Raw genomic sequence first — 21,550 nt, forward strand, 5'->3', positions numbered from 1 at the left:
TCAATCGGAATGCATCTGCCCAGGTGTTCATGATGTGTAGACTTTGGTTGATTTCGTTGGCGATTTCTTTAATGTCTTGTTTGAAAGGAATATATATTGTTACATCATCGGCGTATATGTATGGGTTAAGGTTATGGTTTGATAGATGTTTTGCCAAGGGGATCATCATTGGGTTGAAAATAGTTGGTGAGAGGGGGGATCCTTGCGGTACTCCACATTCAGGTGTCCATGCAGCAGACGTAGTTGAGTTCGATGTGACCTGATATGAGCGTAAGGTTAGGAACCCCTTGAACCAGTTTAGGACATTGCCTCCGATGCCAAAATATTCGAGTATGTGTAATAGGATTCCATGGTCAACCATGTCAAAGGCACTTGACATGTCAAATTGTAAGAGGAGTATATTGGTGCCGGTTGCAATCATTTGTTTAAATTTGGTCATTAGGGTAATTAATACTGTTTCTGTGCTGTGATTTGACTGGAATCCTGATTGGGCATCATGCAGTATTGAGAACTTGTTGAGATAGTTTGTGAGTTGTTTGGTTACCATCCCTTCGGTTATTTTGGTTATTAGTGGTATAGATGCTACTGGTCTGTAGATAATGATGAAGAAAAAGCCAATTTGCTAAATAGATACTTTTGTTCTGTTTTCACTGAAGAAAATCCTGGAGAAGGACCACGAGGGACTGGCAAAAGTACGTTTGAGAATGGAGTGGATATAGCACCATTCACAGAATAGAGTGTGTATGAACAACTTGGAAAGCTAAAGGTGGACAAAGCCATGGGACCGGACGGGATCCACCCCAGGATATTGAGGGAGCTCAGAGAGGTTCTGGCGGGTCCTCTTAAAGAATTGTTTAATAAATCCTTGGAGACGGGAGAGGTTCCAAGGGATTGGAGAACGGCGGATGTGGTCCCTCTTCACAAAAGTGGCGATAGGGAAGAAGCTGGAAACTACAGGCCGGTAAGCCTCACCTCGGTTATTGGGAAAGTAATGGAAGCGATGCTGAAGGAAAGGATAGTGAATTTTCTGGAAACCAATAAGTTGCAAGATCCGAGACAACATGGTTTTACCAGAGGGAAATCGTGCCAAACGAATCTCATTGAATTCTTCGATTGGGTAACTGCAGAATTGAATCATCGACATGCTATAGACGTAATCTACTTAGATTTTAGCAAAGCTTTTGACACGGTGCCCCCCACAGGAGGCTCTTAAATAAACTCGATGGGCTGAAGATAGGTCCCGAAGTGGTGAACTGGATTAGGAGCTGGTTGACAGACAGACGACAGAGGGTGGTGGTAAATGGAGTTCGCTCGGAGGAGGGAAAGGTGAGTAGTGGAGTGCCTCAGGGATCGGTGCTGGGGCCGATTCTGTTCAATATATTTGTGAGTGACATTGCTGAAGGGTTAGGTTAGAAGGTAAAATTTGCCTATTTGCAGATGATACTAAGATTTGTAACAGAGTGGACACCTGGGAGGGAGTGGAAAACATGAAAAAGGATCTGCGGAAGCTAGAAGAATGGTCTAAGGTTTAGCAGTTAAAATTCAATGCGAAGAAATGCAAAGTGATGCACCTAGGGAGTAGAAACCCAAGAGAGACTTATGTGTGAGGCGGTGAGAGTGTGATATGTACTGAGGGGGAGAGGGATCTTGGGATGATAGTATCCGAGGATCTGAAGGCGATGAAACAGTGTGTCAAGGCGGTGGCCGTAGCGAGAAGGTTGCTAGGCTGTATAGACAAAGGTGTGACCAGCAGAAGAAAGGAAGTTTTGATGCCCCTGTATAAGTCGTTGGTGAAGCCCCACCTGGAGTATTGTGTTCAGTTTTGGAGGCCGTACCTTGCTAAGGATGTAAAAAAAATTGAAGCAGTGCAAAAAAAAAGCTACGAGAATGGTATGGGATTTGTGTTCCAAGACGTATGAGGAGAGACTTGCTGAACTGAACACGTATACCCTGGAGGAAAGGAGGAAAAGGGGTGATATGATACAGACGTTCAAATATTTGAAAGGTATTAATCCGCAAACAAATCTTTTTCGGAGATGGGAAGGCGGTAGAACGAGAGGACATGAAATGAGATTGAAGGGGGGCAGACTCAAAAAGGATGTCAGGAAGTATTTTTTCACAGAGTGGTGGATGCTTGGAATGCCCTCCTGCGGGAGATGGTGGAGAGGAAAACGGTAACGGAATTCAAACATGTGGGATATACAGAAAGGAATCCTGTGCAGAAGGAATGGATCCTCAGAAGCTTAGCCAAAATTGGGTGGCGGAACCGGTGGGGGGAAGAGGGGTTGGTGGTTGGGAGGCGAAGATAGTGGTGGGCAGACTTATACGGTCTTTGCCAGATCCGGTGGTGGGAGGCGGGACTGGTGGTTGGGAGGCGGAGAATAGTGCTGGGCAGACTTATACGGTCTGTGCCAGAGCCGGTGGTGGGAGGCGGGGCTGGTGGTTGGGAGGAGGGGATAGTGCTAGGCAGACTTATACGGTCTGTGCCCTGAAAAAGACAGGTACGAATCAAGGTAAGGTATACACATGAGTTCATCTTGTTGGGCAGACTGGATGGACCGTGCAGGTCTTTTTCTGCCGTCATCTACTATGTATATGTTATCAGAAATTAGGGGCTAACAAACTGGGAACACAATAATAATGGGTGATTTCAATTACCCCAATATTGACTGGGTTAGTGTAGCATCAGGATATGCTAGGGAGGTAAAATTCCTTGATGAAATCAAGGACTGCTTTATGGAGCAGCTGGTACAACAGCCAACAAGAGAAGGAAAAATTCTAGACCTAGTCCTTAGTTGCACACTTGTTCTGGTGCAGGAGGTAATGATGCTGGGGACACTTGATAACGGTGATGATAATATGATCAGATTTGATATCGGCTTTGGAGTAAGTACACACAGGAAATCTAATACGTTAGCATTTAACTTTCAAAAAGGAGACTATGATAAAATGAGAAGAACGGTGAAAAAAGAAACTTAGAAGACCAGCTGCGAAGCTCAAAAATTTACATCAGGCATGGATGCTTTTCAAAAATAACATCCTAGAAGCTCAGGCCTAATATATTTCGTGTATTAAAAAAGGAGGAAGGAAGCCAAACAACACCCGGCATGGTAAAAAATGAGGTGAAGGAAGTTATTGGAGCCAAAAGAAAATCCTTCAGAAAATGGAAGAAGGATCCAACTGAAAATAATATGGAACAGCATAAGGAATGGCAAGTCAAATGCAAAGAGGGACTTTGAAAAAAGATTGCGTTGGAGACAAAAACACATAGTAAAATGTTTTTTGGGTATATTAAATGCAAGAAACTGGTAAAAGAATTGGTTGGCCTGCTAGATGACTGAGGGGTAGAAGGGGCACTGAGGGAACACAAAGCCATAGTGGAGAGCAGGGGCGTAGCCAGACAACAAATTTTGGGTGGGCCTAGGCAAGAAGTGGGTGGGCACCAAGTGTTCTCCCCCCTTCCAACCACCACCAAAAAATTATTTCAGCTGGCAGGAAGATGTTTCTTTCCAACTTGGCAGTATGCAGCAGGCATGCGCTGAAAACTGAGCGTGTGCAGGTGCCAGTATCGTGGAGAGTAGCGTTTTTGTTACCATCAGGGGGAAGTCTTCAGCTGGCCGAGCTTGAGATCCCCATCAGCTACCGCTAAATGTGTGCTACTGTTGGGTGGGCCTCAGCACAAAATGGGTGGGCCCCGGCCCACCTGTGGCTACGCCACTGGTGGAGAGGAAGATTTGGGAGAGATACCAGTGCATGAAATGGTATTTAAAGCTGATGAGTCGGAGAAACTAAATGAAATCTCTCTAAACCTGGAGGATATAATGGCGCAATTTGACAAATTTGAGAGTAGCAAATCTACTGGATCAGATGGTATTCATCCTAGAATACTGATAGAATTGAAAAATGAACTTACGGAACTATTAGTAATATGTAATTTATCTTTAAAATCAAAATGGTACCGGAACGTTGGAGGGTATCCAATGTAACGCCAAGTTCTTTAAAAAAAGGCTCCAGAGGTGATCCTGGAAATTAGACCGGTGAGCCTGACATCGGTGCCGGACAAAATGGTAAAGACTGTTATAAAGAACAAAATTACAGAGCATGTTCAAAAGCATGGATTAATGAGACAAAGCCAACATGGATTTAGTGAAGAGAAATCATGCCTCACCAATCTATTACATTTCTTCGAATGGGTGAACATACATGTGAATAAAGGTGAGTCGGTCAATATTGTGTATCTGGATTTTCAAAAGGCATTTGACAAAGTACCTCATGAAAGACCTCAGAGGAAATTGGAGAGTCATGGGATAGGAGGTAGTATCCTATTATGGATTAAAAACAGGTTAAAAGATAGAAAACAGAGAGTAGGGTTAAATGATCAGTATTCTCAATGGAGAAGGGTAGGTAGTGGGGTTCCCCCGGGTTCTGTGCTGGGACTGCTGCTTTTTAACATATTTATAAATGATCTTGAGAAGGGAGTAACTAGTGAAGTAATTAAATTTAGCAGAAAGTTATTCAAAGTTGTTAAATGGCATGAGGATTGTGAAAAATTACAAGAGGACCTTATGAAGTTGGGAGACTGGGCATCTAAATGGCAGATGATGTTTAATGTGAGCAAGTGCAAAGTGATGCATGTTGGAAAGAGGAACCTGAATTATAGCTGTGTAATGCAAGGTTCCACATGAGTCACCAACCAGGAAAGGGATCCTCATTGTTGATGATATGTTGAAACCCTCTGCTCAGTGTGCTGCATCTAAGAAAGCAAATAGAATGTCAGGTATTATTAGGAATGGAATGGAAAACAAGAATGAGGACATATCTTTGTATCGCTCCATGGTGCGACTGTACCTCGACTATTGTGTTCAATTTTGGTCACTGCATCTCAAAAAAGATATAGTGGAATTAGAAAAGGTACAGAGAAGGGTGATGAAAATGATAAAAGGGATGGGATGACTTCCCTATGAGGAAAGGCTAAAGCGGCTAGGGCTCTTCAGCTTGGAGAAAAGATGGCTGAGGGGAGATATGATAGTTTATAAAATAATGAGTGGAGTGGAACGGGTAGTTGTGAATCACATGTTTACTGTTTCCAAAAATACTAGGACTAGGGGCACACAATGAAGCCACAAAGTAGTAAATTTAAAATGAATAGGAGAAAATATTTCCTCAACATGTAATTGAACTCTGGAATTCGTTGTTAGGGAATGTGGTAAAAGCAGTTAGCTTAGTGGGATTTAAAAAAAAGGTTTGGATGGCTTCCCAAAGGAAAATTCCATAGACCGGTATTAAAATGGACTTGGGGAAAATCCACTGCTTATTTCTAGGCTAAGCAGCATAAAATGTATTGTACTGTTTTAGGATCTTGCCAGGTACTTGTGACCTGGATTGGGTACTGTTGGAAGTAGGATGCTGAGCTTGATGGACCTTTGGTCTGTCCCACTTATGTACTTATATTGTGGATATCGAGAGTGGCTTAATGTGTCCTGAGGACTGGGTTGAGAACCCCTCCTCTAAGTTAACTTTGATACTGAGCACCTTCTTTGTATTTGTCTACGATGTCCAAACATTGTACGAACTGTCATCTTTCTGGACTTGTGGGTTATGCCTATCTGCAATATGTGGAGATAGTCGATACAGAAATAATCTGTGGCCTAACAGACAGTGAAAAGTGAATCAGCTCAGTATGCCCCTTTCTCCAGCAGGTGGAAGACAAATCCTGACACCGTTCCTGGATCATGGGCGTAGTTTGGGGTGGGTGAGGGGGTGTTGCGCGCCCCCCCCCCAAACGCAGGACAGGCACAACATGCTCTTGGTCCCTCCTTCCGCACTCAGCTCCTCGACAGCCCTCCTCTCCGTTCCTTCCTGCCTCCCCCCCCCCCCCCCCCGCGTGTTTTAACCTTTTATTTTCAGCAGCAACGACAGTAAAGAACAGAACAGCAAGCGGGCTCACCTCCAGCCTTTCCCTTCCGTCACAGACAGTGTCCTGCATTCTTATGATGATGTATTTCTTGTTTCCGTGAGGGCGGGATACTGTTTGTGAGGGAAGGGATAGGCTGGAGGCAAGCCTGCTTGCTGTTCTGTTCACTGTTGCTGCTGAAAATAAAAGTTTTAAACGTGCGGGTGGGGCGGGGCGAGGCAGGAAGGAATGGAGAGGAGGGCTGTCGGGGAGAGAGGCAAAATCACTGGATATGGAGGGGAGGGCAGGTGCAGAGAAGAATCGCTGGACATGGAGGGAAGGAGCAGAGGAGAATCACTGGACATGGAGGGCAGGGGAGAGAAGACGCTGGACATGGAGGGCAGGGGAAAGAAGAGAAATTGCTGGGCATGGAGGGGAGGGCAGTAGAGTGAGAATTGCTGGATGGATGGATGGGGGGGCAGGGGAGAGAGGACATTTGCTGGATATGGATGGAGGAGAGGGAAGGGGAGAATGGAGAGTTGCTGGACATGGATGGAGAGGACGGAACTAGAACTCGGGGACTGAAAAGGGGGAGCTGGGAAGTCACTGGACATGGATGGGAGGGTTGGGGGTCAAAGGATAATTGTTAGACATGGATGGGATGGGAGGATAGAGGAGAATCCCTGGACTTGGATGGGAGGGGAGGGTAGAGGAGAATCGCTGGACGTGGAATGGAGGGCAGGGGGAGAGAAGAGAAATTGCTGGACATGGAGGGGAGGGCAGGGGAGAGAGGAAATTTGCTGGATATGGATGGATGGAGAGGGCAGGGGAGAATGGAGAGTTGCTGGACATGGATGGATGGATGGAGTGTAGACAGGAAGGAGATGCACATGGATGGAGGGGAGGGCAGGGGGAGAAGAGAAATCGCTGGACATGGAGGGGAGGGCAGGGGAGAGAGGAGAATTGCTGGACATGGATGAATGGAGGGGGCAGGGGAGAGAGGAAATTTGCTGGATATGGATGGATGGAGAGGGCAGGGGAGAATGGAGAGTTGCTGGACATGGATGGATGGAGTGTAGACAGGAAGGAGATGCACATGGATGGAGGGGAGGGCAGGGGGAGAAGAGAAATCGCTGGACATGGAGGGGAGGGCAGGGGAGAGAGGAGAATTGCTGGACATGGATGAATGGAGGGGGCAGGGGAGACTGGAGAATTGCTGGACATGGATGGATGGAGAGAGGGCAGGGAAGTCAGGAAGGAGATGCACATGGATGGATGGGAGGGAAGAGAGGAGAAATGCTGGACATGGATGGAGTGGAGGGCAGGGAAGAGGAGAAATGTTGGACAAGGATGGAGGGAAGGAAAGATGGAGATGCACACGGATGGAGGGGAAGGGAGAGAGGAGAAATGCTGGATATGGATGGAGGGAAAACTGCTGAATTTAAGGGCTGGATCGGAACACTTTGAGGGCAGATATTGAAACTCGAGGAAGGATAGGGACAGGGCTATAGATGGTAGACAGGACGCATAAGGACACAGGAGGATGGTGGACATGGTGAGTGAAAAAATATCAAATGGAGAGAAGACACTGGGACCAAATCGAATAGAAAAACTAAATGATCAGACAACAAAGGTAGAAAAAATATTTTATTCAGAATTTATTAATTTGGAATACGTCAGCTTTTGGAAATGTGCATCTGTGATATTTTGCATGTAAGTTTCAATTTTTCTAATATTGCTGCATGCCGAGTCTAACTTCTTGAGGTAACTTTCCAGTTCAGTATTTTGCCTTCATATTTCTTATATTTCTAGTTCCTTATGTCATCATATCTGTTGTCATGTGTTTTTCATGTGTGATCAAGGTGCAGTATTCTGCTAGTGTGTAGTACTTGCAGCCCTGTTTGTTTTGGGTTTTTTTTTTTCATTAGGTAGTGTACTGGTGTTTTAGAGCCCAGTGTAATTACCATGCTGCCTTTCCATGCATAAGGTTGTAGCTCGTCCTGTCCTTGGAATTAGTGCTGTTATGGTTTGGTAAGGTTATGAGTGTGTTTTTGCACAAGTTTGTGTATAGTGTTTTGCAGTGGAGAGATTGTGTGTTGGCCTTACTGAGGTGGCACCAAAACATTAGAAAGGGTTTTGGAGCCTAAATCATGACACACTACCTCTTGAAGGATCTACATTTAGCGCTTATGCATTTCTATGGTATACACTGGCATGGTATGGGAAAGGGGATGAGGAAATACTGCTGGAGAGGAAGAGGGAGTGCTGGGTAAGGAGGAAGGAAGGGAGAAAGAGCTGGCTTTTTGGGGAATAACCATAATGTATATGTATGAGATATCTCATACATATTCATTATGGATATTCCAAAAAAAGCCAGCTCTTTCTCCCTTCCTTCCTCTATATTAGGATATTCATTTGCATATATATATACACATACACTAGCCGTTGAGCCCGTTAAAATGGGCTAGTATGGGGATTTTCCAAGGCTCCCCCTCGCTGCTGCAGGCCCCCCCGAGGTCGCCGCTACCGGTCCCCCCCCCCCCCCCCCGGAGTCGCCGCCGCCGCCCCCCCCTCCACCCAGCCCAAGCGCTCTCTTCGGTATTGAACTTACATTGCCGACACGCAGCAGGCAGATCAGCAGGACATGGAGGAGAGGGCAGGGGAGAGAGGAGAATTGCTGGACATGGATGAATGGAGGGGGCAGGGGAGAGAGGAGATTTGCTGGGTATGGATGGAGGGCGGGACACAGGCAGGGAAGGAAGGCCGACGGGAGCTCTGCTGATCTGCCTGCTGCGTGTCGGCGATGTAAGTTCAATACCGAAGAGAGTGCTCGGGCCGGGTGGAGGGGGGGAGCGGCCACCCCCATCACGTATTGACGCGAGGGCGGGACAGAGAGGGAAGTCTCTACTGCGCATTTGCGAGTGAGTACGGTCACTCGCCATTTATGTTTGAGATATATATAAAATGCCCCCCCCCCCCCACCAAATGAAACAGTCAAACTATGCCCATGTCCTGGATAGATGCTACCCCTGGTACAAGTTAAGTTGGGGATGTTTCTAGCCTTCTTTGGCAGAGAAACATTCTACTGCCCCTTTGTTGGAGCAGCTCTCTAATGAAGTGAAAACATTTTTTGCTACAGTCCGGGTCTCCTTGTCTGTCTGTTCATGGCTGCACTTCCTTCGAGCAGTTTTGCATGCCTCCAAGTCAGGTTTAATGCTTAGAATAGATAATTAAGCTCTTCCAGTCTTCACTTCCATAGCGGATGTATCATATCAGGGAAAATTTCCTTTTCGGTATGAGTCAATCTAGCAATATTTCCATCAATTTAGCTAAGGTTAGACTATCTTTCCTGTAGTTACCAACCTCTTCACTATTGCCACTTTATGAAGAAAGGAGGCATTTTCTTCTCCAGTCTTTTGGAGCCACTCCGATTATTAATGGAACAGAACTGTCTATGGAACCATCAGCCTCTTTGTGTTGTCTTAACATCCTAGGATATATCATCTTCTTTTTTTATTATTTTATTTTGTTTTCGCTTAGGGGAGGGAAAATACTTGGGGTTGATGTTCTTATAGGGGGATGAGGATGCTACATCTGTAGGCATGCTAATGTTGGCCAAGAGCATTAGCAGAGTAGTTATAACTGCTGAGGAGGTGTAACTAACTTTCTATCTTAAAGCAGATCACCTGGTTTAATGTCATTTGCACTGAGGTCTTTTATTATTGCTGAACAGGTTTGCCATTTAAATTCTGTTTCTCTAAACTTGTTTGTTACCATATCTTTTCCTTGTTAGTGACATCAAGGTGCTCCCACCTTTTCCCTGCTCCAGCGATAGTTTGATGGGCTTTGAATCGTAAGCCATGGTGACACTTAACTCGGGCTTCTTTTCTTTCAGCTCCCAAATCTATTCCACCAAATTTCTCTCCTCTTCTTCTGGTCTCAAATGCCATTATGCTTATAGCCTCCTCTTTGGTAGAGTTGCCCCCACTGTCCTTAATCTCCTCTGACACCTAAGAAATTTAAATGTTCTTGAGAATGCATATCTTGAACTTAGTTGATCCTTCTTTGCCTAAATGTTTACAAGATCAGTATTCAGGATCTGTCAAAAAAAGAAAAAACTGTCAAGATGTCCAGATAAAAGTTCCAAGCTGAAATCTTTTCTATCTGATCTTTAGCAGTTCTTTTACTGTTATCTGTAGAGGCCTAGAGTGTAAAATTTCACTAGTACACATTAATGTCTTCCATTCCGAGTTTATTTTAAATGCCTTAAAAAAAACCCCAGCAAACACAAAAGGGCACAAATGTTGAACCATCTGTTTCAATTATAAGAATGTAAGAGAGAGACTATACCAGACATAGGATCGGATCTCTTAATTGAGGAAACAGCCTTTACATGGCCTGCATTGTTGCACCTTAAAAACATGGTGGTTTGAATGCTGCTATAGAAGTTAATGTCCTTCCTGTCCTGTAGCGCTTGCTGAAATTATAGTGATGACTTATTTATAGTATGGGGAAAGAGGTACATTACCTATATGTTTTGTTGGGAATTTGATAGTGATATAACTTTGCAATCTGCCTTCGGCTTTTGGTTAAAATGTATATAAATGTTCATATTAAATTAAACTTTGATTAAAAACCACTCAGAAGACAGGAACAAATCTTTTACTTTCCAGACATAGAGCATTCCCCCCTTAAAAAAAAAAAACTTTATAAACATATCAAGAATTTTGTCATGGATTACAATAGTAATTTCCTTGTTGATTTTCAAATAGAAAGCTGGAGTTGTGGAATGAGAGAGTATGTGGTGGTTCAGAGCATTTGCCCATTGAGGCTGAGCCTAGTCATGCCAAAGAGATGTGTGCCCTTAGGCCTGGAAGGTTAGCAAATCAGCTGTGCTACTGTTAATTTAGGGAAGGGTGGGCAGTCTATCAGACAGTCAGCTAGCCAGCCAGCCAAGACGCAACACTGAATGTACACTTTAGAAGAGGTACCTATCCAGCCATTCTGAGCTTGCTGTGCATGCCATTGGAAGAGAGAGGGAGGGAGGGGAATAGCAAAGAGTGATGGAGGAATATGAATCAACTGTGCCAGGGTTTGAATCTGTGTATCTCATGTTTATACAAATGTTACAGCAACATGTCTAATAACTGAAGGTCATAATTTTGTGATCTATGATATCATGAAATCGGTGATAAGAAACTGGAATTTATTTGAACTTCTTTGTGTTTGCTTTCTGCAGGAGGAAAAAGTCTTGGAACATATAGAAGAAACTTTTGAAGCATTGGTCACATCTCATGAAGCACCATAGGCACAATATGCTGGAAATGTATTTTCTAAGGCTTGCAAAGAGAAATGTTGAGGCTTTCCACTTCTGATCAGATAATAGTCAATTATGTTTAAAGGGGGAGGGAAGGAAGAGGATGGGCAATTTACTGTATTTTTTAGAGTGCTATGAAATTATCCAAACTGTATTGATCAGGAATGGATTTCAATTAATATCTGAAATAAAAATGCTGAACAGATTGATTTATTTTAGTATTGCTACCCAAGAGATCTCTAATCATGTGGTGGTATTTTTTTTTCCCACTTTTGCATGGAAAAAGACAGAAAAAAAGAGGAGAAATCTTTGATTTTTAAATTTTCCTGTAACCCCTTTGTCTTCACAGATACTATTGTTACTGAATGTCCCCAAGCATGATGAGAGATTGGCTTCTAATTACTATTATATTCATAATAAAGCTTGTTTAATGAATGGGACTGGAGATACTTCAGTTTTGGTAGAAAGTCTAAATTAAACAGTCTTTCTAGCAAGACTTCTGATGGGATTTTGTCAAGGATTACATTGGACTTGTTTACTAATGTGCAAGATAAGGTATTAATTTTGAAAACATACTATGATATTTCTAAGTGATACTCAAAATTAAACAAGTTGGAAGGGATACACTTGGGACCCTATTTACCAAGCATTCTTTCCACAGACACAGAGGAGGCAATTCTGTAACAGGGTGTCAGCGTTTAAGAATTTGTATTAGCACAGATAGTAAATGTATAAAAGTTCTTATAGAATACTAGCATAAACCTGCTGTCACGGTTGTGCCCCTGCTTCATGCTCTCATTCATCTCGCTACCTGGTGGTCAGACCTGGTGTCTGCGATGGACTGTCTATTTGCTGTTTCTCATGTTCCAGAAGTCGGTCCGGTCCAGATCTTCCAGCCTGTCTTGGGACTTTTGGAACTTACTACTACTACTTAACATTTCTAGAACTTAGCAGCACCCTTACCTGGTGAACTCCCTTGTCAGTTGCCTTTATAAACTACCTGGATACTTTCTACTTTGCCTTGGCAGCAGAGGTCATCTGATGAGCTTATCGTTGGTGAGAGTTGTTGCAGTGCTTCCTGCTCTCCTTATCCTGTGGTGGACCGGCCCAGCTTATTTCCCTGGTTTACTTCTCCTGCTCGCTGTCTGCCCTGACTTCTGCTGGTATCCTGACTACTCTCTGCTCGCTGTCTGCCCTGACTTCTGCTGGTATCCTGACTACTCTCTGCTCGCTGTCTTCTGCTAGTATCCTGACTACTCTCTGCTCGCTGTCTGCCCTGACTTCTGCTGGTATCCTGACTACTCTCTGCTCGCTGTCTTCTGCTAGTATCCTGACTACTCTTTGCTCGCTGCCTGCCCTGACTTCTGCTGGTATCCTGACTACTCTGCTCGCTGTCTTCTGCTGGTATCCTGACTACTCTCTGCTCGCTGTCTTCTGCTAGTATCCTGACTACTCTCTGCTCGCTGCCTGCCCTGACTTCTGCTGGTATCCTGACTACTCTCTGCTCGCTGCCTGCCCTGACTTCTGCTGGTATCCTGACTACTCTCTGTTCGCTGCCTGCCCTGACTTCTGCTGGTATCCTGACTACTCTCTGCTCGCTGCCTGCCCTGACTTCTGCTGGTATCCTGACTACTCTCTGTTCGCTGCCTGCCCTGACTTCTGCTGGTATCCTGACTACTCTCTGTTCGCTGCCTGCCCTGACTTCTGCTGGTATCCTGACTACTCTCTGTTCGCTGCCTGCCCTGACTTCTGCTGGTATCCTGACTACTCTCTGTTCGCTGCCTTCTGCTGGTATCCTGACTACTCTCTGCTCGCTGTCTTCTGCTGGTATCCTGACTACTCTCTGCTCGCTGCCTGCCCTGACTTCTGTTGGTATCCTGACTACTCTCTGCTCGCTGCCTGCCCTGACTTCTGCTGGTATCCTGACTACTCTCTGCTCGCTGCCTGCCCTGACTTCTGCTGGTATCCTGACTACTCTCTGCTCGCTGCCTGCCCTGACTTCTGCTGGTATCCTGACTACTCTCTGCTCGCTGCCTGCCCTGACTTCTGCTGGTATCCTGACTACTCTCTGTTCGCTGCCTGCCCTGACTTCTGCTGGTATCCTGACTACTCTCTGTTCGCTGCCTGCCCTGACTTCTGCTGGTATCCTGACTACTCTCTGTTCGCTGCCTGCCCTGACTTCTGCTGGTATCCTGACTACTCTCTGTTCGCTGCCTGCCCTGACTTCTGCTGGTATCCTGACTACTCTCTGTTCGCTGCCTGCCCTGACTTCTGCTGGTATCCTGACTACACTCTGCTCGCTGTCTTCTGCTGGTATCCTGACTACTCTCTGCTCGCTGTCTTCTGCTAGTATCCTGACTACTCTCTGCTCGCTGCCTGCCCTGACTTCTGCTGGTATCCTGACTACTCTCTGTTCGCTGCCTGCCCTGACTTCTGCTGGTATCCTGACTACTCTCTGTTCGCTGCCTGCCCTGACTTCTGCTGGTATCCTGACTACTCTCTGCTCGCTGCCTGCCCTGACTTCTGCTGGTATCCTGACTACTCTCTGTTCGCTGCCTGCCCTGACTTCTGCTGGTATCCTGACTACTCTCTGTTCGCTGCCTGCCCTGACTTCTGCTGGTATCCTGACTACTCTCTGCTCGCTGCCTGCCCTGACTTCTGCTGGTATCCTGACTACTCTCTGTTCGCTGCCTGCCCTGACTTCTGCTGGTATCCTGACTACTCTCTGTTCGCTGCCTGCCCAGACTTCTGCTGGTATCCTGACTACTCTCTGTTCGCTGCCTGCCCTGACTTCTGCTGGTATCCTGACTACTCTCTGTTCGCTGCCTGCCCTGACTTCTGCTGGTATCCTGACTACTCTCTGTTCGCTGCCTGCCCTGACTTCTGCTGGTATCCTGACTACTCTCTGTTCGCTGCCTGCCCTGACTTCTGCTGGTATCCTGACTACTCTCTGTTCGCTGCCTGCCCTGACTTCTGCTGGTATCCTGACTACTCTCTGTTCGCTGCCTGCCCTGACTTCTGCTGGTATCCTGACTACTCTCTGCTCGCTGCCTGCCCTGACTTCTGCTGGTATCCTGACTACTCTCTGTTCGCTGCCTGCCCTGACTTCTGCTGGTATCCTGACTACTCTCTGTTCGCTGCCTGCCCTGACTTCTGCTGGTATCCTGACTACTCTCTGTTCGCTGCCTGCCCTGACTTCTGCTGGTATCCTGACTACTCTCTGCTCGCTGCCTGCCCTGACTTCTGCTGGTATCCTGACTACTCTCTGCTCGCTGCCTGCCCTGACTTCTGCTGGTATCCTGACTACTCTCTGCTCGCTGCCTGCCCTGACTTCTGCTGGTATCCTGACTACTCTCTGCTCGCTGCCTGCCCTGACTTCTGCTGGTATCCTGACTACTCTCTGCTCGCTGCCTGCCCTGACTTCTGCTGGTATCCTGACTACTCTCTGCTCGCTGCCTGCCCTGACTTCTGCTGGTATCCTGACTACTCTCTGTTCGCTGCCTGCCCTGACTTCTGCTGGTATCCTGACTACTCTCTGTTCGCTGCCTGCCCTGACTTCTGCTGGTATCCTGACTACTCTCTGTTCGCTGCCTGCCCTGACTTCTGCTGGTATCCTGACTACTTCTCCGGCTTGCTGCCTGCCCAAGATGCGGCGTGTTTCCTGGTTTACTTCTACTGCTTTCTGCCCGCCTAAGACTCTGTTTGGTTTCCTGGAAGCCTCTACTATGTCTTGTCCTGCCTGTTCCAGCGTGCTCTACTTCAGCTGCAGCTTCAGTCCGGCTGCTCCAGTCCTGGTTGTATCAGACTGTGTTCTGCCTTGTCTCTTGTTTTTTTGGGGGGGGGATTCTCCTGCCACTGCCGCTCCTCGGCAGCGGCCCAAGGGCTCACGTGTCCTCACTAATGTGACAGATTGCCAAGGCCATGAGCTCGGAAGAATCACCCGCCAGTGCGATAGCACACTTTATACACTCTATAATGAAGTGAATGCACAGGTACAGCGGTTAAACCAATATGTGCACCTTAACCTCCCAGGACCTAGGACATCTCCCGGGGTGGCTCCTCCAGATTCCAACTCAGGACCAGCGACAGGCCTGGGAAGGCCAGGTATCCATTTGAAGTCACCACCAAGGTATGATGGGAATCCTAAAGACTGTAGGGGTTTCCTCAACCAGTGTGCTATATTCTTTGAGCTTCAAGCTCGGGACTTTCCGACTGACAGAACCCGGATAGCGTTTATTATGTCTTTACTTTCTGGGCAACCACTAGCCTGGGCATCCCCTCTCTGGGAGAAGGACGATCCCGTGCTCCAGGATCTCCAAGGGTTCCTGACTCAGTTCAGACGGGTCTTTGAAGAGCCTGGGAAAGTTACCTCTGCTACTTCGGCGCTATTGGCTTTGAAGCAGAGAACACAGACCCTGGGTGACTGTGCTATTAAGTTCCGCACGCTGGCTTCTGAGTTGGCCTGAAATAACGAGAGTCTGGTCGTGACTTTCTGGCAAGGACTGGCACCCCACATTAAAGATGAGTTGGCGGACCGGGAACTACCTCCCAGGTTAGATGACTTGATTGGACTGTGTACTATGATTGATATTCAGTTTCAGGAGCGTAGCCGCGAATGGCGCTCTTCAGAAAGGGTAGTTATCAAGATACCTAGTCACCGGTATGTGCCACAGAGGCCTAGTCCACAGGAGGCCGCTCCGCAATCACCCGCTGAACCCATGCAACTTGGCCATAATTCACTTACAACGCAAGAGAAACAAAGGCGTTGGACCCTGAACCTTTGCCTGTATTGTGGTGAGATTGGTCACTACGCGGCCAGGTGTCCACTTAAACCTGGGTCCTTGGATCAGGGTCTGATGGCAGGCACTATAACCAGCCAACCGTCTAATTTTCATCGGACCCAATTTCTAGTACCAGCAGTGTTGGATCGATGTTACAGAAAGGAGCCGACTGAAGTTTTTTTGGACTCTGGAGCTGGTGGGAATTTTATAACCGAGTCTCTAGTTCAACAGCTTAACCTTCCTACACAAAAATTACCTAAGACTATTCCGCTTTTTTCAGTTTATGGGTACGTCCAGGGGTATTTCAGCACCCAAACGGTTCTGGTGAGCTTATGTATTGGCGATCACCGAGAGGACATCTCCCTCTACGTCCTTCAGTCAGCCGTGCAACCCATTGTATTGGGCATAACCTTAGATTGGGGAAAGGGTGAGATTTTGAACTGGGGTGACTCTTGCAGGAAACTTTGTCTCACTCCTGACACCGATAGTCCTGTCAACGAACAGTAGGACCAAGACTCAGATGCTTGGACATATATTAGTGACTCCCAACCCTTGGACATTGAGGTTTCTGCAGTTGGTCTGAACTGCGTGTGTGTTACCCCAGATCAATCAGTCCCCAGTGGAAACCTGCAACACGGCCAACCTCTCTAATTCCGATTCATTTTTTCTATAATATTGTATAAAATTTCATAAGTTGTTTAGAGAATGGCATCCAAGCGCAGACTAGTACAAGCTACAGGTGATAAAACCCTGGGACAACACACAAAACTCACACCTCAAAAAATCTGAAACTTACCTTAACAATTGCTATGGTGCCAAATTTATGGAATGGTTTTAATGTTGCCGTTACCAGATGTTTGATACATATGCATGTGTGTCCTTCACATAACCAGAAATCTGGATCACACAAAATTAGGTGAACATTTAGCTGTACCATGAGTAGATAATTTGGAGTAGCCTACTGGTTAGAGTACCAGACCAGCCAGCAGCAAAGTCAGGGATCAGATCCTACTGCTGCTCCTTGAGAACTAAGGCAAGTCACTTAGGGGGTCTTTTACTAAAGCTTAGCTTGAGTTATCTGCAACAGGGCCCATTTTATTCTTGCTGTAGATAACTTGAGCTATGCTTTAGTAAAAGATCCCCTTAACCCTCCATTGTCTCAGGTACAAAATTAGACTGTGAGCACTCTGGGGACAAGGAAATAGCTACTATACCTGAATGTAACATGCTGTGAACTACTACTGAGAAAGGTGTGAGCTAAGGGAAATGGCTGAGGGGGAGCTATAATAAAAGTCTATAAAATAATACTGAGTGGAGTGGAATGGGTAGATGTATACTCTTTCGAAAAATACTAGGACTAGGGGGCACACAATGACACTACTAAGTAGTAAATTTAAAACTGGAGAAAATATTTCTTCACTCAACATGTAATTAAACTGTGGAAGTCATTGCCAGAGAATGTGGTAAAAGCAGTTAGCTTAGCGGGGTTTAAAAAAGGTTTGGATGGTGGCAGATCCAAGATGGCAGCGTGAAGTTTAATGAAACCAGATGCATCCGAATTTCTGCTCCAGGCACTGTTGACAAAGCCTCCTGAATACCGTGAAATGGGGAAAAGGAGAGGGAAGGTACGGGAATATCCCTCAACCCCTACCGGGACCCACCTCCAACAACAGATGACACTGGATCGGTTCAGTATAGTGCCTGGTCCCAGACAAGCTTCTTCCCCTGCAGTCGGAGTCAGTGAGTCCTCGCTGCCCAGCAGTGTCGATGGGGTTTCTTTGAGCCCCGTCCAACATGCGGCGCCTTCACAACCAGGAAGCAGCAGTGTGGAGACGTATCCTGCAGCCCAGACTCCGAATGCTGGGGATCAGGTAGTGTAGGGAGGGAATCTGCACATGCTGGGAGAGACAACTAGCAATACTGGATTGAGAGAAAGATCGGCAGCACAAATTCTGCTCTCACAAATAGTGAGTAATTTGGAACAATCTATTAAAGCGCCCCTTCCTGATTTTTCTGTGGGGATTATGGAAAAGCTGGCCGTAGTGACATTGGAGTCACTCTGGGACTTGACTTTTAGCATATAGTCTTCTTTACAAGCTTTGACTAAAAAGAATTCCTCTGAAATTAAAGTTCTTTCTGAAGCTGCTCTTATCCAGGCTCAGGCTATGGCTCAACAATCTTCTGAAGTGAAATCTTTAGAAGGGAGAATTCCAAATCTGGAATTATTGGGACAAGTCTCAATTAGGGAAAAAAACTTTACCTTTCGTTGGTTAGAATATTTAGAAAATCAATCAAAAAGACTTAATTTGGGACTGACAAACTTTCCTAGATCCCCACTGATCACCCCGATACAAATGGTTAAAAAATATTTGATTGAAATACTAGGAATGTCAGGGGATTTATTGCCTCCTATAGCTAGGGCAGTATATTTACAGAGTAATGTTAAAACTCCAACTGGAGCAGCGCAATTACTAGTAGGAGAAGCAATGAACCTCACTTCATTTCTGGAATCCTCTTTGGAGGTAAAAACTTAAAGAACCACTTTGTTGGTTTCTTTTGCCTTAGAGATGGACAGAGATGCAGTCATTAAACTTTCCTTTCGCCATTTGGATTCTTTATTTTTGGGATCTAAAATAAGAGTTTATCCTGACTTGGCCAGAGAAACTAAAAAAAAAAAAAAAAGCGGAAAGCTTTTTTAGCTCTGCGCTCAAGGATAATAGCTATAGGTGCTGATTTTATATTAAAATTTCCATGTATATGCCGTATAATGTTTCAATCAAAACAATTTCAATTTTTTTATCCCAAACATTTAGAAGAATTTTTGGTAACTAAAGAAGAGCTAAATGTAATTGTCTAATCACAGATGTGCACTGTTTGATTGCTAGGGGGGACCCTACCTGGGATACATTAACATTAATTTTTATTTCCAATTACTATAAATATTTTTCATTTACTTGGATCAATTTGCCTAATTTATAGTGGTTAATAACAAAAATATTTCTGTTTTGGTAATTACTCTTGTATTTACTTTTTGAATATTTCCTTTAAGATTTTTCTTTTAGATTGCTTGTATTGTCACATATTTAGTGTATAATATAAAACTTGAATAACGAGATTAAAAAAAAAAGATACTGCTAAATTTAAAAATTACTGTTGCCATGTATTCCATAATTACAGTACAGTCTTGATTATCTGACCTTCACTGATCCGACCATCTGGCATATCCGACGGATTCCCCCCCCCCCCCCCCCCCCCCCCCCCCCCGGTGACGTTGCTCGGCTTCTCTTTCCGTTTTCCGAACCGGAGACTCTATTTTTACCATCGTTGTAAGCTGGGTTCCTATTTTTACTGCTTTTGTTTCTGCATTGTTTAAAGGGTTACCATTGTTTTCCGTATTATGTGACTTTTCATTTAGCTGGCAATGGGTTGGTCTTGTTTAGATTGGCTAATCAAGACTTTACTGTAAATCCAACTTTATGGTGAGAGTCATTTAGAAAAATGAAGCATACACATAAAAGAACTGCACTCTTCATGCACAAAAATGAGAGCTAACAGCCAGCAGCACTTTCCACATGCTTCCACATGCTTAGTTTTCAGGTATACGCAAAAGACAAGCATATGCATGAGGTGGGGGGGTTGGTGTTGCTGAGAAAGTTCCTTGTATGTGTCCAAGGAGGGGGTTATTTCCACAGGGCTTAGCACCCCCCAATCATTCTGAAAAGTTGGCTCCCAAGAGGGAGAAAAGTTCCCACAGTTTTGCCAGACAAGCCCGAGCTCCTCTCCCGCCCCCTTGAGAAACGCTAAGGAGGCTCCTGGGGAGAGGCTGCAGCTGCTCAGCCCGACTTTGTGACTCTCCCTCCGTTTACCTTTCTCGGTTTCCAGCCGACCATAGTTGGGGACCCAGTGGCTCCTCGCCGGCTTCTTCACCAGGAAAGAGTGGGGCATCCTTTGCTCCGGGGCAGCACGCGCCTCGTCGGCACTGCTTCACATTCCGCTATGCGCTGAGTCTGAGAGCAGCTCGTGACACTGCCACCGGGCAGGTGCAAGAAGGTCCGAGCGTATTAGCATAGGCTGCTCGCTGCACCAATTGGAGGGCGAGGGACAAGTGCAGGGGGGCGGGGTCTGCTGTCTTAGGTTTCTTGGCTCGTCTGGAAGAAGAACAGGCGTACTTCTGACAAAGGTGCTCCACTGCTGGGTGGGCCTCAACCCAAACTGGGTGGGCCTAGGCCCACCCAGACCCACCCATGGCTACGCCCACGATGTGGATCAAGTTTATTCTAATTAAACTGCCAGACACACTCTTGCCACAGTAAGGCAATCTTATACTTAAAACAAGCTATCATTGATCACATCTAAAATGTGTTATAAAGAAAACAAGAATACATGAATTAAAGATTTGCATTTTGTTGTACAGAGTGTTGGCAGTCCTAATGGTCCTTCAGAAAACTGAGGAGCCCTTTTACTAAGCTACGGTAAAAGGTGGCCTGTGGTAGTGTAGGCGCGTGTATTGGGCTCACACCAGGCCAGTTTTTACCGCATTTACAAAAAAGGGTTTTTTTTTGATGGGACGAGAAAAGGGCCTGTGGTAAAAATGAAACCAGCGTGGGCCCAAAACTGGCCTGAGTCCTTAACGCCACCCATTGATCTAGCAGTAAAGGCTCACATGCTACACACGTGGTGACCGGTCGGCGTGTACCAAGTGCTGATTACAGCTGGAACCAGCACATATGAGGAAATAAATAAATAATTCACCCATGCATTATGAGCATACGCCAATTACCCTTAAGAGGTGGTAGTCTCATTTGGGCACACGCTGCACGTGCGTAGAGCCTACTTCACTTTAGTAAAAGGGCCCCTTGGTTCTTTGTGGGTTGTGTGATTTTTTTTGGTGGGGCAGCATAAGAGATATGTAAAAATGTGGTGACAGGGGAGATCTTAAGACTAAATTATCTTTTCAGATGAAAGAGGTCAAGATAAGCTCTGTGTCCATCCCTGCTAACTGACCTACTTCAGTTTTGCAGCCTCTTTTATTCTACAGTGCAATGTTTCTTCCCCTCTGTTAGAGATATACCTATCTAGTTGAATTTTCAAGATTGCTACAGTGAATATGTATGAGAGAAATTTGCTTGCATTGAGGCCTCCAGTATACGCAAATATGTCTTGCATATTTTTAATGCCTGTGCTGAAAATAAAGCTGGTTAGGTGTGCCTCCGAGACAGTGTTGGGAAACATTGTTGCAGTTCATTGGTCTTGGAAATCAATATTGTACATTTTGTTTACATCTGCAATATAAGTTTTCAGCACATAAAAAAATACATGCACTTTAATACAGGAGCCCTTTTTAAATGTTTGTATTTTTCTCTGAACTAATTAAAAATCAGTATCTCCTTACCAGTTTACACTGTATGAAATATATATATGGATTAAATTTGTCTGATTCATTAATAAGAAATTTACAGAAGCCAAGTCAGGCACATAGAGACTGTAATTATTCAAGCATGAGTTGCACAAAAATTCTTTTCAAAATCCTTCAATGCTTCTTTTCTGTGTGGAGATCAG

General features: G+C 45.4%; 1 protein-coding gene across 1 annotated transcript in view; it reads left to right on the plus strand.

Annotated features, from left to right (window-relative positions):
• The window catches only part of SYCP2L (synaptonemal complex protein 2 like), a 331,807-nt gene extending 320,195 nt beyond the window's left edge, over positions 1-11,612 (plus strand). The window contains 1 exon segment of the mRNA XM_030210982.1: positions 11,133-11,612. Within this exon segment, the coding sequence (XP_030066842.1) occupies positions 11,133-11,201 (69 nt within the window). The 3' untranslated portion in view covers positions 11,202-11,612.
• The last annotated feature ends 9,938 nt before the right edge of the window (positions 11,613-21,550 follow it).

The sequence above is a fragment of the Microcaecilia unicolor genome, chromosome 1, assembly GCF_901765095.1.
Source record: "Microcaecilia unicolor chromosome 1, aMicUni1.1, whole genome shotgun sequence".
In the NCBI taxonomy this organism is placed as follows: Eukaryota; Metazoa; Chordata; class Amphibia; order Gymnophiona; family Siphonopidae; genus Microcaecilia; species Microcaecilia unicolor.